The sequence below is a fragment of the Martes martes genome (genome assembly GCF_963455335.1).
Source record: "Martes martes genome assembly, chromosome: 2".
Taxonomy (NCBI): domain Eukaryota; kingdom Metazoa; phylum Chordata; class Mammalia; order Carnivora; family Mustelidae; genus Martes; species Martes martes.
In genome coordinates this window covers 32728378-32745204 of record NC_137889.1, presented here as the reverse complement: position 1 = coordinate 32745204, position 16827 = coordinate 32728378, and the positions used below count along the sequence as shown (strand labels likewise).

At 38.9% G+C, this 16827-nt stretch overlaps 1 protein-coding gene across 1 annotated transcript; it reads right to left on the bottom strand.

Moving 5' to 3' along the window:
• Positions 1 to 8144: 8144 nt before the first annotated feature.
• On the bottom strand, positions 8145 to 9179 carry LOC308338934 (ribosome biogenesis protein NSA2 homolog). The gene is given in 2 exon segments (XM_080797286.1): positions 8145 to 8499; positions 8501 to 9179. Coding segments are annotated over 2 exon segments (783 nt in total). The 5' UTR covers positions 9098 to 9179; the 3' UTR covers positions 8145 to 8313.
• Positions 9180 to 16827: the final 7648 nt, after the last annotated feature.

The following is a 16827-nucleotide window of genomic DNA, read 5'->3' as shown; positions in this document are numbered from 1 at the left end:
TCATATTTTTAGTGTTGATTATTCCTCTTATTATTATAATAGGTGCCTTTGTTTTATTGAATGCCTTTACTCCTAAATTCCACATATTTTAAAAGTAAGAGCATATAACTTGTCTTAATTTTATTTCATTTCCTTGGTATGCCATTGTTGGTCTTTATATATTTTTCCACTGCTCTACTTTACTCTTTTGTGACTATGGCTGTTGGATACAGCATATAATTATACATTGGTTTGTGATCAAATCTGAGAGTTTTAAACTTTCAGTTGAGTGACCCCATCCCACTTGTGTAGGTTAGTAAAATAGATATGTGGACTTAATTCTGTCATATTTTAATTTGTGCTTTATGTAATTTTCCTTTTTAAACAATATTTTACTGAGTGGTACAGATTTGCTTTGCTTGGTTGTGTGTGTGTATTCCCTAGGGTAATTTGGAAAGTTAATTTTCTACTATCTTTATTTTTGTCTGCTAATGTAAACATCCGGCAATTTCTTCATTGGTATCCCATTGGAAGCAAATATGAAATTAAAATACCTCCACCTGTGCTATTCTTTCCTTTCTTCCCTCCTCCACCTGATTTCAGCTCCTGTGTTAGTTTTTCTTAGTTTAATAATGATTAAATTTGTGTCTGGAAATACAATTTTGTAGCTATTACATTATTTATCAACTTTAATATAATTTGGTTGCCGTATTTATTGTCTCTTCCATTTCTTGCCACTTCCCTTCCAAGTTATATTAGTTTTTATATTTTTACATATGTATTGTTTGTCATCTTTACCCTCTCTTCTTTGGCCACTTCTCCCACTGTTGTTTTAGCTCCATGTGTTTAGTTCTTATCACCAAAACTTTGGCAAAGGTTTCAGCATTCATGTCGTAGTTGACAAAAATCAGTCCTTGAAAAGTTGCACGATAAGGCTCAACCTTTTTTCTTTGAAGAGTTAGTAGTCATAGCTTCGATTTATAGTTTCGTGTGTAGGTCTTATGATGATGTTTCTTATCACAGGGAATGTAATCCTTTTGCCTGCATACTCAAAATATTCTTTGTTTAGCTCTCACATCAGGAACTTTATTAGCATGTGTCTTAATGGTGATCATCCTGTATCTTTTTATCTCTAACACAATATGCCCTCTCTTTACTAAGATGTGTCTTTAGTCACATCTCCTCTTTGGAGGTAAGCTTTTGGTGGGTAGGATGCCATCTGTTTCACACAGTGTTGTGTTCCCAGAATATAGAACTGCCTGGCATATAGATGATGCTCAATGTCTGGAATTTTTTTCTACAGTTGTAGAAAATCCTTTTAAAGGATCCTTTGAATCCTTTAAATGTGTTTTAAATGTGATCCACTATGCATTTATATTTGAGGGGACACTAATTTTGCATAAGTTATTTCCTTCATTTTCCACATTAATTTTTCTCTCCAATCCTTTTCAATTCTGCTCATTTCAATTTGTTCCTGTTGCTCAATTCTGTCCATTATTTATTTTGTTGCATTTTCACAAATGTCTCTTCTCCAACTTCCAAAGAGACCCTTGTTTCCATGACAGTTTTATTTTTTAGTTCCCGCTTCTTTTCTTAACTCCACTAGCTCACTTTTTTCTCCTAATATCCTTTTCCTGACGTTTTTCTAAATGCTGGCATTTCTGCTTCAGCAGTATTTTTAAAAGGTGATAATTTCATCACTCTTTTGATTTAATGGTTACTAGTTTTAATGACTTTTATCTACTGTATGGCAACCCTTTTAAGGGTGTTCTTGTTATCAGACATTTATTCTTTCTCTTACTGTTGACTTTTAAAAATCTTCTTAGTTTCTACTTTGTCATTGCATTTTATTTTATAATTTTTTAATTTATTTTTTAAACAAGATTTTACTCCCTGTTATAGATTTGCTTTGTTTACCTGTTTGTTGGAGTCACTTTATTAACTATTCTATGTTTGAGCTATGTTCTAACTAGCTCAACTATTTCAGGTGTGGAGGAGTCTGACCGCTATTCTGGGACAACAGGAATTTTCTTTGATTTCAAGAGAAGTCATTAATGATGGCGTTATCTGCAAAATGTTTAATTTTGCTTCTCCCATCCAATGGAGATCAGCAGCTGCAATATTGCTTCAATTCATATTTCAATTTCCCCACCTTGGCTTACCTGAAAACTGTTTGCTATAGCCCCCTGGAGAAATGATATGAAAATGAGAGACAGAAGCTCCTACTTTTGAGCCTATTTTCCCCCCCAAAATGGGACTGTTGTGTTTGCTTCTTAACATATCCACCAACTTTGGAATACTAAGCTCTGCAAACATTTTTGGAGCTCTGAAGCCCCAGGTTTCTGGATCTCTTCCCATGTACTCATGTGATACTACCTTTCTTGATATATGGAGATCAACTCATGTATAGCAAATATGGAGTTTCTGTTGTGTTTATCCTTTGGCTTGGGAATGGTTCTGAGAAGAGGGAGGCAAAAGCCTCATTTTTCTGCCATCCTTACACCAGAAATCCATTGTACTACCATACCCTAAAAATAATGGCTGGTAGTAATGGGTTTTACTGGTCCAAGGTCCTGGAATCAGAGAAATTTGGAAGCCTTTACCTTCAATATCTGATCAACAAATTCACATCACACATGTCTTTGTTGGGATTCAAGGCCTGTGACAATGGGAAGTATGGCTGTATGCTGCCTCTGCTTTTCTAAGGAGAGCAATCAGTGTCCATATGAACCAAAGAGAATCTTTTCAGTTGGAATTTTGCTGTCCTAGATTGGGAGGAGCTGCCTATCTGATCTGGGCAATTAATCCTCTAGAAAATTACTAATGTATGCCTAACTTTGTGTATTAGTCTCCAGAGGCTGCTGTAGCAAACCACCACAAACCTGGTGGCTTCAGACAGCAGAGATTTATTGTCTCATAGTTCTAGAGGCCAAAAGTCTGCCATGAGTGTCACTGGGCCAAAACCCGAGTGTGGACAGGGCCACACCAGAGTCCCTGCTGAGACTCTGAAGGAGAATCCGTTTTGTGGCTACTCTAGCTGCAGAAGGCCAGCAGCCATTCTTGGCTCCTCGTTTGGTCACTCCAATCCTTGCCCCCATCTTCACAGGGCCTTCCCCTCTGTATCTAAGCTCCCCCTGTCTCTCTGTCATAAGGACACTTGAGATTACATTTAGGGTCTGCACAGTTAATTCAGGGTGATTTTCAATGTCAAGATCCTTTCCAAATAAGGTAACATTTACAGGTTCCAGGAATGAGGGCCTGGTATCTCTGGGGGGTCACTTTTAGTCTACCACACTATGAAAAACCCATTTCTAAAATCCCAGCGTTTAATACATCATCAACATCATTCCCACACACTCTCTAGACTGGCACTCATTTGTCTACCTCTATAAATGGCTCTCACACAGGTTCTCAACTAAAAGCACTGCTCGTTTTAATAGAGACATATAGGATTACATGAGCTAAAATGGAAAAAGAAACTTTAGAAACAACAAACAATCTTTCTCCCATGACCTTTATCCATTTAGATTTCATTTTTATCTAAGCTGGTCTACAGGATGGTAGAAACAAACACAAATGAGCTGATCCATCAAGAAGCATGTGTGTGGGTACTTGTTGAAAGTCATCTAAAGTCAGTGCCCTGAGTCTAGGAGACAAACTGCTGTAACCAGCAGAAACAATTAGGCAGTTGAAAGGATTATTACTTACAATAAGATAGTTTCCTCTGTCTTCTAAATGTTATCAAAGTCAAAATTAAAATATAGCAGAAAGTATATAACACAATGTAACTGGTCCAGTGACTCAGATGAGTGAGACTTCAATATATTTTATACTGAAAATTATAACCAAAACAACAAATTAACTCATTGAACATGAGCAAAATGTAACTAGAAGAGTTTTCCTTTTCTATAAAGCCAAGCGGGAATGTAAGTGTACGGGGAGGGGGCGGGGAGTAGATGAGAGGTAGTGGACATGAATTCCCATTAAACAGATGTAAGACTTCACTTCTCTGGAAGACCATTTCATATCTAACTTGGTGTGGGTTTGAAGATAGGGAAATGAAGAGGGAGTTAAACGTATGATGTCCAGTAATTCTTCAAGTCCTAATAAAGTTGGTGCTGTGATACCATGCCTTCCAATGCATCTTTCCTAAGAGTATAAACTTCTGGGTTTCAGAACGTAAACATTGTTAGAATATTCCAGTTGGGAATAACCAGAGAGAGGACAATTGGATTAATTACAGCTTTTATTTCTGCAGTTGGTTAAAGTGTGTTGCTAATTGAGGTCAATGATATGGGTTCAATTCCTCCTAGGGCCAGATGGCTTTGCTCAGTTCTGGGGCAAGAACCTGCTACACTGGTCCTCCACCAGTCACCTTGCTAATATGTATCATTGGTCCTGGAGGACAAGGAAATAAATCAGAATCCATGCCCTGTGGACAAATAGGTTAGCATCATTATAGAACTCAGCATTTACAGAATCTCGGGGTTGAATGGAATAGTGTGACCTTCCTGAGAAGAAAGGAGAAGTTAGTATCACAATTATTATGCTATTTTGAAACCTAGTACTTTCAGCTGTTAATTTTTGGTTTTCCTTTCTCTGAATAGGAAATTTCTTAGATTGGGATGATATAACACTTCCGGTTTCATAGAAAATCAGACTCACTCTGTCTGATGTAGACTAGGGTATTGGTTATAAGCATTTGACCTCAGAAGACTCTGAGAACTGGTCAAAGAGTCCATGTGAGGAAGTTACTTTTATGTCTGTGGCTGATCCTGACCTCAGCAGGGCTGGCAGCTGGGAAGGAGAGCTGGATGGAAAGTGGGGAGGCAGGGTGAACAGGAACTCACAAGGCGAACTGCAACTCAGAGGACACACTGGAAGCCACATCTGCCCCTCACTGCCACTTGGCCTTCAGCTTATGTGGTGTGAATGAACTGCTGAGGGAGAAGCTGCTGTTCTTGTCCACAGAGCTCTACATAAGCCTGGTCAGGATTTGGAGAAATTGGAGGAGGTGGTCTGGCAGGAGCTCGAGGAGCTGAGGGCTCAGCTACTGCGTCACCATAAGGTAAAGCAGATCAGCTGTCCCTGTGGGCTGCACCAACATTGAGAGTGTAAAAAAGTTGTTGCATCAAGCCTGCCTTCTTCTAAATGTAAAATGTGACTTGTGACCCATGCTAACCTGAAAATACACAAAGACAAAAGTTCTGGGAGACATAGGTCTGGCTTAGCTAAAATGACAGCACAAATCTACCATAGATGAAAAGATTATAATTTAAAGATTCTTGTAAACGAAGTTTTAGCAGTTCCATATATGTATATATAAACATTCATATACATCTGTGTGTATGTATATATATGTATGTACATGTGTGTATATATATTATGTGTGTGTGTGTATTTTTTTTCAAAGTCGCTTCTTTCAAAGGGAATGATTTTGTTATTTTTTTTCAAGTGACTATATGTTGAATCTCTCAGCTGAGCCAGAAGGATGATTGGTGTCTTCCTCGAATTAATAGAAAACAGAGGTCAACAGACTATAGATTGTGGGTCAAATTTGGACCACATCTTATTTTTGTAAAAATCATTTTCTTGGAAGTTAGGCAATTCCACTTAAGTATTATCTATGGTGCTGCCCCACTACAGCAGCAGAGCTGGGTAGTCACAACAGAGACCGTATGTCCTGCAAAGCCTCGAACACTTGCTATCTGTCTGTTTGCAGCAGAAGTGTGCTGACCCCCGGTGTAAAGTCCTACTTTAGGCTGTTCTCTTGACTATACAGTTATGTACCATCCTCAGATGTCTTTCAACTCACTGTTCTGGTGATCAGAAGTGGACAACAAAATAAAACCCTCTTACTCCAAGTAGCTCCCCCATTAAACTGATTGTTCTGCCACAATTCTGAAAACTCCATGTTAAGAGTAAGGTAAGCTTCCAGGAAGCATCTTTTAAAACTGCCATTATACCACCTGGTTTTACACATTTACATTAGAAGCGATTAATGTGATCTGTTAAGCTAATTAATTTAACAAACACAGTCCTGGAGAAACAGAATGCAGAATGGGAAGTTGGTGTTGGAGGTTCAGAATCGTGAGCGAGTCAGTTTAAATTTCAGGGCTCTGTCTGGGTTGGACAGACCTCCCCAGGCCTTAAAAAAAAAAAAAAAAGAACTGAGGATACCTGTGCATGGTGGCCATCTTATGAGAGGGGCAAAAATAGAATACAAGCTCTACTTCCCCATGTCCTTAATTTTGCTAAGGACCAACTCTGTCAACAAGAGAAACTGTTTTCTCTCCCAGAGTGGGCCAGCTACAAAAATCAATTCAGGAAGACCCAGAATTTTAAAAGAACACTTCCAGCTTAAATTAGAGCAGTTGGTCAGAATGTCTGCACCCATCTGGATGCCCATGTACCTGACAGGTGATCCTTGACTCCATCAAGCCCACAGTGTAACTGAGGCTCCAGCTGTGTCAGCTCTGGCTAGTTTAGTGAGGAAGTCAATGGCCACTTGTTTTTTCTTTTTCTTTTGTGATAAAGCTCTGCCACAGGCATCCCCCTAGACTTCTCCTTTTCATCTCCCATTGCATATGCAGCATGGTTCCTTATTTAGATGCCTGAGTTTCTTTCTGCAAATGGAAAACTTTATTAATAAGACACAGGTAAAATCTCTGGAGTGTTTCCTCCTGGGAAGTGACTTTCAACTCAGTATGAGGCTAACAACATGGTAAATAAAGGTTATTCCTCAAGGTCTCATGGGTTAGGAAGTCGGCAGGAAAGAGAGCAAAAGGAAAGTCTTGAGTTAACTATTACAGGGGCTGCTTAGCATGGTTGTATAGCTTATTAAGTACACAAAGTCACTTTTTAAGCAAAAATGACTGCTCTGTGGGGCTCAGTGTGTATTTTGAGGTTGCTGTAATGACGCTGTTTGCCCAACCTTTCCAAATCAGCCAGAACATTTTGACCTTAATTCTTGCTCTCCTTGTTGATGCCCTATTTTTTAATACTATGACTCCCAGTCCTAGAAACAAAAGCACAGTAAGAAGGTAGCCAAAGCCTAGGAGAGAATGCTCATAGCCTATAACAGTGGAAACTCACCGTTTCCAAGGAAATGAAATCGCTAAGCTTTCAAGAATGCAACACTTAATCCAAATAATCCAAAAGCAATCTACTTGGCAATCTAATTATATTTCCTTAGGAGGAAAGTGCGATAGTGTTTGTTTGCATTTAATTGCCTCACTTTAATATGTTTGTGTTGTACTCATTTCTGACTCCGTTCCCAATCTAAATGTCCCTTGTAATATTTGACTTAGCTTTCCAGACTAACCCAGAGGATTACACTTGGATTCATACATAATAGGACAAGGAAGTTCTTATTTTGTGTATGTCAGATCTGATGTCAGTTTCTAGAAACAATCACTTTTCTTAGACAGGTAGAAAGGAAAACTATAGATTCAAATAAACTCATCTCTTTTGTTCTACTTATGCATTGAAGCATCGGCAACACATAGAAGATTCTATGCTTCTCTTTCTCCTGTTACATATTTAATGGTGAGGATGGAGGGTACTAAGACAATGACTCATCTTCGGCCGTATGTAATGAAGCAATACCTGTTTAATAATTAGATTCTGATGTGAGCCCCATTTCTTGAAAGAAGTGACAGTGCTGTTTATACTTAATTGGGAACACCGCATTTGCATGTCCGGCCTGAGTGTTTTCTGAGATCTCAGAGGAGCTAGGTGAAAGTTGAGGTCCAAATTACTTCTGACTATCAAGAAAGTCACACCACACTCTTGAATTCAAATAGCCTTGCTGATATGTAGAAAGGCAGGCATTGCTTTGAATCCCAGCAAGTGCTTTTCTTCTGTCTCGTGCTCTGGCATGGTGATGGAGTCTCAGTCCTCACTCCAGCTGTGATAGCATTTCACATGCTCTTCTTTGGCCTGGAATGTCCACCCCAGGACTGCTCTTTGTTCTCCTCTTTTCTCCAACACAGTACTGCAGAGGATAGAAGGCAAGCTTCCCTCATTAATAAAATCCTACTTGATAAAATCTGGCTCACATATTATCTCCTCTCTGAAGTTGATCCCAATATCACTCCTGACTCTGGGGCTATAACGTTTTGACATGAACTAGTTGTTTTCTTTTTTGTTTTGTTATTTTTTTTTAATAAATGTCTATTTTAATGTTTTTCACAATAGAATAAATGCCTCTCTTGATGACTGCAGATACGTAAGGCTGTTTGGTAGTATTCAGAACCACCACAGAAATGGTTGTCTTCCTGATTGGTGTGTAGTCTTCAGTAATTATAAGGAATTACTTGTCTGAAACTGCTGTCAAACCAGCAGGACTGCATTTATGCATCCATCATTTTCAGGATTGTTGGTAACCTGGGCATATTTTCCCCAAATAACTTTGCCTCCTTGTGTCACAAGGCCCAACTCGCTCACGTTCACCTCAATTACAGTACCTTTGGTAATAACACCCAAAGTTGTATATAGTGGGGATGAAGGATTTTTTTTTTACACTAAGTATTGGCAGGCAAAAGGTGGCTTTCAATTCAGGATGTGTTACACGGGCCTTTTTGAAACGTAAGCCCATTGGCCTAATGAATCTTTCATAGTTAGGTGGTTTTCGAGTAAAGCCATCTCCAACAAAGCAGACTTTAGTGACCATTCTCTTCCATGCTTTCTTCTTTCTCTTTCCTGTTCGAATAACTTTTAATACTTCTGTTTCTCCCTGGGCACGAACTTTGGGTAAAGGAACTTCCCATTTTCCTGCTTTCTCTTTTCGTTTTTGTTTAATCATATTAGAAAGTACTTTAGCTCGAGACTGTCCCTCCCTGTCCAGTAGATACGCAGGTACTGCTCCTTGTGGAGTCTTTTCATCATTCTTTTGTTTGGTGTTTCTCTTTTCATGCATCTTGATAGTCTTTTTCATCTGTATTTTCTCAGCATGGCGCTGTTTATGGTAGAGCTTAGCTTTCAGACCAATCATCTTTTTTGCCTTCTTTGAACGTTCATGAGCCTCTCGACCTTCTTTCTTTCTCTTTTTCTCATGGTAATCCAGACGATAGCCATAGCGCTTCCGGTGTAACTCAATATATTCATTTTGTGGCATGGTGACGGCTGCAGAGCCGTGGGGTGCAGCTGTCGGGGCGCAAAGAAGATGTCAGTTTTGGGATCTCCCAGACCCACGGGCTAACTCCCGACATGAACTAGTTTTAATATAATATAATAAATGCTGCAGTACTATAGCCTTCAATATAGTGTCTAAGATCATATTTGTATCTCCAACTTCTAAATGTTCAATCATATTTGTTGAACGAATGAATGGATATCAATGTTGTGATATGTGGTGAAAAACTATATTCTGTCACAGTCAGGAAAAGAGAATGTTGCGCAAGGTTTATTCATGTCCTTTTAGATCCCACCCTTGGGTGGGGGGAAGATATATAATGAAAGTTTCTCTTGAAAGTTGAGGTCCAAATTACTTCTATCAAGAAAGTCACACCACACTCTTGAATTCAAATAGCCTTGCTGATATGTAGAAAGGCAGGCATTGATAGGTATACTGATAAAACCTAGAGCTCCTGATAGTGATTAAGGTGTCTTGGGTGCACCAGGCCAAACCAATCTTTTATGTCAGAGGGTCCATCTGGGTTGAAAATTTCTACTTGTTAGCTTTCAAATTTTTCCCTTTAAGTGAACCATCTTTATGCTCCAGTAAAAATATTAAGAAAGTAAGTGAATAAAAAGAAAATGAACGAATGAGTGAATAAAACGAACAGAGAGTACTAATTAAAATGCATAAAACTAAAAGTGGTAGTGGCTAAAGAGTATAAGGCAGTAATAAGAAATGCCAGCCCTTGCAAGGACAATTTAAACTTGGCTTTGCACTGTACCCTTGAGGTCAGCCAATGAGCCCCTACCAGAAGGAATAGAGTAATTCCAGGAAAAGGGCCTCTGTTTTTCTCTCCCTACCTTCCACTCCTGGTAAAATTCTTGGCTCTCAGGTTCTGCTCATTTGAAAGCCATGATGTGGGAATGGATCCTGGAAATCTTAAAGAAGCTGTTGTGAATATAGAGCAGAATTTTTCTACTTAATAGGATAAGAATCAATATATCAAACCAAAATAATTTTTGTCAGCAATCCTCCCTCAATGTCCAACTGAGATAGAAGATATACTCATAGCACCATCACTTGAAAGATATCCCAGCAAGGGAGTAATGGCTGAGACTGCAAAGATTTTGAGTTAGTGTATGTTTTCTAAGATAGGTTCTTATAATTATCAAACTTATATTCATTCATTCATTCATTCATTTAATAAATATTGAATACCTACTAAATATTCCAAGAGTGAGAGAGCAGTGAACAAAAATAGTCTCTGCTCTCATACAACTTACATTTTGATGGGCAAGGATAAATAGGCAATAGCCAAACAAAATTAGCTGATAGTGTGTCAAATGATAAGAAGTGGTATGAAGGAATATAAACAGAATAAGGGTATATGGACTGTTAGGAGGATGAATTTAAATTGGCTGATCAGGAAGCACCTTACCAACAAGGTAACTAACATTTCTCACTTAGTGGTGTAAAGAGAAGAGAAGGGATCTCAAGGCTGCATCCATAATATTTCAACATTGGGAAGTCATGAAGACAGGGAAGGATAAGCTGAGGAATGTGACAGTGAGTGGCCAGTCAGGGAGGGATGCCCTACATGAACCCAGAGCCCCAAGTAACTTGACTATACAATACCTGCATGAGACTGATATGTGGTGGCACAATGACTGAGCCTGCCATGTGACTATCCCAACAGAATGTCTATGTTCTGGCAGTGCTCTAGGGGTAATATTGATCTAGCCTATATTTCCTGGACATTGGAATCATGACAGCTATGTCAATTTGGACTCAAAATTTTCCAGGTTCTTCTTAGCCATACCTGAATAAGGTCTTGGAATTTTACATTTGAGAAAGGTAATTAATGGATTCATAATATCAGAATTTAAAGCAGAGAATAAACCATGTGTAATTAAAAAACAAAACAAAACAGTAATTTCAACACAATGTAGCATCTGGTGTTAACTCCTGTCTTCTTCCCTCACCCAACAAGGTGAGGGTAGGGAAATTGTTCTATGAGGACTCTCATTTTGTTTGGTCATCATTCTCCAGCCTGGATTGCTGCTGTTCTTGTATATCCTCCATTTTCCCACAATGGCCTCTTCAAATTTACGAGGATCCAACATGTCACTCATGAGGAGGCGTGTGCGTTTGCCGAGACCAAAGTCCCTGCATGCATTCCTGCAAGGCCAGTTCCAGGGGAAGCTCTGTGAGTTGCTGGTCAAGAATGATAATTCCTTGATGAGATTTGTGGCCAGCGATTCCCAGCTGCTCACCAATTACTTCTCCTTGAAATTCCTTGAGATCACACATATTCTTCTTCTCTGGGAGTGGTCCTTGTGGTGGATGGATGGGGTGTGATGGTGGTGGCTGGATGGGGTGTGATGGTGCAGTGACCACTCTATGGAGGAGCAAGGGAGTGAGCAAATGGGGCAGGCCACCTAGAATTATGGCAGACCCTTTTGGAAAGGGAACCACACAGCAAGAAGGTACAAGCTTCTTCCTAAGCACCTCTGCCTCTTTAAGAGACCCCTAAGAAAGGAGGTTAATATGAAATATTTGGGGTCTTCTGAAAAGTTCAGGCATAAGTTATATCTAGGCTGAAACGGACATTTAAAACAATCATCTATTTTTCAACATTTAGTCATTTGTGTTATACAGGCCTCACTAACTGTGTTTCTAAAGCTGCAGCTAAGTATGTTTTAATTAACTGTTAGATCCATGAAAATGTGGGGACTTGGCAAGTCTCACTCTCCCTCATTCTGTGTTCTGCAAAGATGCCAGTCACAATTATTTGATGAGACCCAGGAATGGCATCATCTCCCCTACAGGGATTTTATATATTTCCCTGAATTATGTCCAAAAGAAAACACCTTTCAAGTTGAGTGTTAGAATCTTCCCTAGATAAAAATAAATATCTGAATAAAACAATTTAAAGGATCTGTCTACTCTTTCTGTAGCAGGCTGGGAATTCTCATTTTAAATCTTTCCTGCCCTCAACACTCTAGTTTTATATAAGTTTTTAAAATTTTTTAAGTCCATTTGATTTTTGCTTGTTAAAATGATTCTCTATTTAGAGCTATTCACCATGTGCATTAGCTTATTAAACACTTTTAAAAAAAATTTATACAGAAAATGTATGTAGAATAACCACAGAATCATAGAGCCTAAGAAATTAGTGCTCAAAATAATTTAGGAATGTTGCCAGTCTCACAGTGTGGCAGGGACGGGGCCTGGACAAGATCTTGGGCTTCACATTCCTGTATCACCACCTGTAGTGGACACTGTTGATCCTCTATTCCATCTCTCTGCCTGCATGAGGTCACTGGCAGCTGAGGGAGACAGTTCCCAGCACAGAGTGGCCTTACAACTAGAACACATGGTCACTCTTCTCATGCTTTCTCTGGAATTATGGGAGCTTGCTTAGCTGTACGCAGGTTAATGCCCTTAGGCACAACTCTCCACAAATTAGGAATGTATAAATATGGAAGACCTCCGTGTCTTCTGGTGATATAATTCTGAGACATACCCCATGTGGTTTCTCAGAGCATCCTTGTAGGAATGACTCCCAGTTTCCCACAGTACCCTTGATTGACTTTGATTTTACCCCATTACCCTGCATTACCCCCTCCCTTTACTTTTTTTCCACTGAGCTTTGTGGAATCACCTCCAAAATAACCTACCAGCAGCAGCATTCTTGTATTAGGCTCTATTTCTGAGCTGAACCAAGCTAAAAGACTGTCCTTGCCTAAACATAGTCTGTCACCTGTGAGTCTAAGTCCAGTTTTCAGTTGGAGTCCCAGTGAATGCAAGTTTCTGGATGTAAACTCAGCTAGTTTGTGTTTCATGTCCTATGGCCTTCCAAATGGAATGGCTGGACTCTGTCTCAAGGCTTTCTTTCTCATCAGGGCATTTCCCTGCATTGACTTGGGGGAACCTACAATAGCACATCCCACTCTGGGTAGTACAGTTCTAGGATTATATGAATGACTTAGAGCCTCATCAGAGGGAAATCCAGTTAATGAGAACGTGCAAAGCCATTTTCAATAGTGACGGGTAAAAGGCTCATGGAGACAGAGTTGTTTTTTTTTTTTTTTCAACTCAAGAAGGTTCTTTTTCTTGGTACTAGAAACATAAGAAATTTTAGGCTAAAGGTGCCTGATGTCATTTTATTTCATTGTTGATTTGCTTGTGTTTTTGTCTTGGTTCCAGTGATTCGAATAATACCTGGCATCAGAATGGTAGACCTCAGGCAGAACATTGGTTCCATTCACATGGAGACTGCCTGATGAATGAATAAGGTCTTGGTCAATATGACTGGTCAGTTCTGAAACTAGTGGTCCTTATGAGGTTAACTCTGGTACTGTTCACCTGTTGAGCACACAAGTGGTACCTTTTGCAGTGTTTATTCTCCCAGTTCACCCTATGTAAATTTTTGGCAGAGCATACAGGTGTTTTCAATTTAGGAAGGGGGCCCTGATGTGTAAAAATTTGAGCCACAGGGGCCCCTCCCTTTCTTAAGATTATTTTTTTTTAACAGAGAGATACACAGTGAGAGAAGGAACACAAGCAGGGGGACTGGGAGAGGGAGAAGCGGCCTCCCGCAGAGCAGGGAGCCCCACGCAGGGCTTGATCCCAGGACCCCGGGACAAGGACGGAGGCAGACACCCAAGGACTGGGCTACCCAGGTGCTCCAACCCCTCCCATTCATTATCAAGAGTCCTATCTAACAAGCATCCATTCTTAAACTGCTCCCCAACAGGGGGCATAATGACTTCACAGACCACTCCTTCAGTATAATAGAATATAAACCTCTAGTGGTACAACCTGGAGGTCAGAGCCATGGACTAACTACTCTTCCAAAGTGGAGGAAAAAAAATGTATTAGTTTTCTATCGCTGTATAGCAAATTACCACAAACTTTGTGACTCAAAACAGCATTTATTATCTCACAGTTTCTCTAAGTCTGAAGTCCAGGCTTGACTTAGCTGGATTTTCTGCTGAACATCTCATATAGCTGAAGTAAAGGTGTTAGCTAGGGCTGGGGTCTCATCTTACAGTTAGGGCTTTCTTCCAAACTTATTTTAGGTTGTTGGTAGAATTGGTTTCTTATGGTTATAGGACTGAGGTCCCAGGATTTTACTGATTGTGAAGTGGGGGCTCACAGCTGAAGTGCTGTTGGCTCCCAGAGGTTGCCTACTGTTCCCTGCCATATGGCCCTGGCCACAACATAGCTGTTTGCTCCTTGAAGTCAGCAGTGAATGTCTCTGTTGTTTCAAATCTCTGACTACCTCATTCTGACTTTTAGACACAGATTTAAAAGGCTACTGTGATTGGGTCAAGCTCACCCAGCTAATCTCCATTTCACTAATTTGAAGTCAGTTGATTTATGTTTTTAATTACCTATTTAAAATCCCTTCTGTCATGTAAGGCAACATAATCACTGGAGGGAAATCCCATCATATTCACATATCCTGCCTACTCTCAAGGGGAGGGAAATATACAAGGCACACATAAGAAGAGCAGGAATCTTAAGGGACATCCTAGAATTTGCCTACTACAGGAAAGTATAAGCTTATATTTTTTTTTAAGACTTTTTTTTTTAACCAGTTTTAGGTTCACAAAATTGAAAGGGAGGTACAGATTCCTCATTATGCCCTACCCCTACACACGCACAGCCTCCTCTGGTAACAGCAGCATTCATCAGAATGGTACATTTTTTTTTTTTTATGAAGAATGAACCTACATCAACACATTATAATCATCCAAAGTCCACGGTTTGTATATGAGGGTTCATTCTTATGAGCTTATTTATTCTTGTGAATTTATTCTTATATACATTCTATGAATTTGGACAGGTAAAATGACATACACCTATCATTATAATGTCATAGAGAATATTTACAAATCCTCTGTGTTCTGCCTATTCATATCTCCTCTGCTCGCATCCTGTTGTAAAGGACTGAGGAGAGGGGATATCCTTGCTCGTATCTGATCTTAGCGGGAATCTTCAAGTTTCTCACCATTAAGTATCATGTTAGCTAAAGGTTTTTATAAATGTTTTTTATCAAGTTGAGGCAGTGCCCCTTTGTTCCTAGTTTACTGAGAGTTTGTTTGTTTGTTTGCTTGTTTTTTATCATGAATGGGTGTTGGATTTTGCCAAATGCTTTTTTTGCATTTACTGATAAAATGATGTGATTTTTCTGTTGATGTGATGGATTGCATAAATTGATCATTGAATCTTGAACCCAGCCTTGCACACCTAGAACAAAACCCCCTTGATTATGGTATAAAATTCTTTCTATGCTTTGGACTTTGCTAATGTTTTGCTAAGGAGGTTTGCATCTATGTTCATGAGAGATATTGGTATATAGACTTCTTTCCTCGTAATGTCTTTGCCTAGTTTTGGTATAAGGGTAAAGTTGTCCTTATATAACAAGTTGGGTAGTATTCCCTTTGCTTCTATCCTCTGAAAGAGATTGTGGAGAATGGCTTAATTTCTTCCTTAAATGTTTGATAGAATTCACCAGTGAAACCAGCAAGGTTTGGTGCTTTCTATTTCAGAAGAGATTATTGATTCAATATCTTTACTATCTATAGATCTATTCAAATTATTCATTTTCCCTGTTGTGAGTTTTAGCAGATTGTGTCTTTCAAGGAATTGGTACATTTCATTTATGTTTCATTTATGGGCATACTGTTATTCATTATATTTCTTTTTATCTCTTAATGTCCAAAGAATCTGTAATTGTGTACCCTCTTTCATTTCTCATATTAATAATTTGTGTCCTTTCTCTTTTTCTCATAGTTGGCCTGGCTATTGGTGTATCAAAATATGGATCATTTCAAAGACCAGCTTTTGGCTTCATCAATTTTCTCTGTTGATTTCCTGCTTTCAGTTTCATTGATTTCTGCTCTAATTATTCTTATTTATTTTCTTCTGCTTATTTTGGACTTAATTTTTTTAACCTAGTTTCCTATGTGGAAACTATTAATTTCAAATCTTGTTTCTTTTCTAATTAATGGATCTAGTGCTATGAATTTTGCTCTAAGCACTGCTTTTGCAGCATACTACAAGTTTTGATTATTTATTTATTTATTTTTAAAGATTTTATTTATCTATTTGAGACAGAGAATGAGCAGGAGTGGGGGCAGAAGAGGCAGAGGGAGAGGGACAAACAGACTCCCCACTGAGCAGGGAGCCTGATGTGGAGCTCAATCCAGGACCCCAAGATCATGACCTAAGCCAAAGACAGATACTTAACTAACTGAACCACCCAGATACCCCAGATAATTTATGTTTTCGTTTTCATTTGGTTCAAATTATTTTAAAATTTCTCTTGAGATTTCTTCTTTGACTCATTTTATTTGGAAGTATGTTGTTTAATATCTGTCTATTTTGAGATTTTCCACCTTTCTATTACTGATTTTTTATTTGTCATCTGAGAATAGACTTTGTATGATTTGTACTCTTTTAAATTTATTAAGGTGTCTTTTATGGCACAGTATGTGATGTATCCTGGTGAACGTTTCATACGAACTTGAGAAAAATGTGAATTCTGTTGTTGTTAGATAAAGTAGACTATAGATATCAGTTATATCCCATTGATTAATAATGTTGTTGAATTCAGCATTGTCCTTACTAATTTTCTCCCTGCTGGATCTGTTTCTGAGAAAGGGGTGTTGAAGTCTCTAACTCTGATAGAGAGTCCTTGCAGTTCATCAAATTTT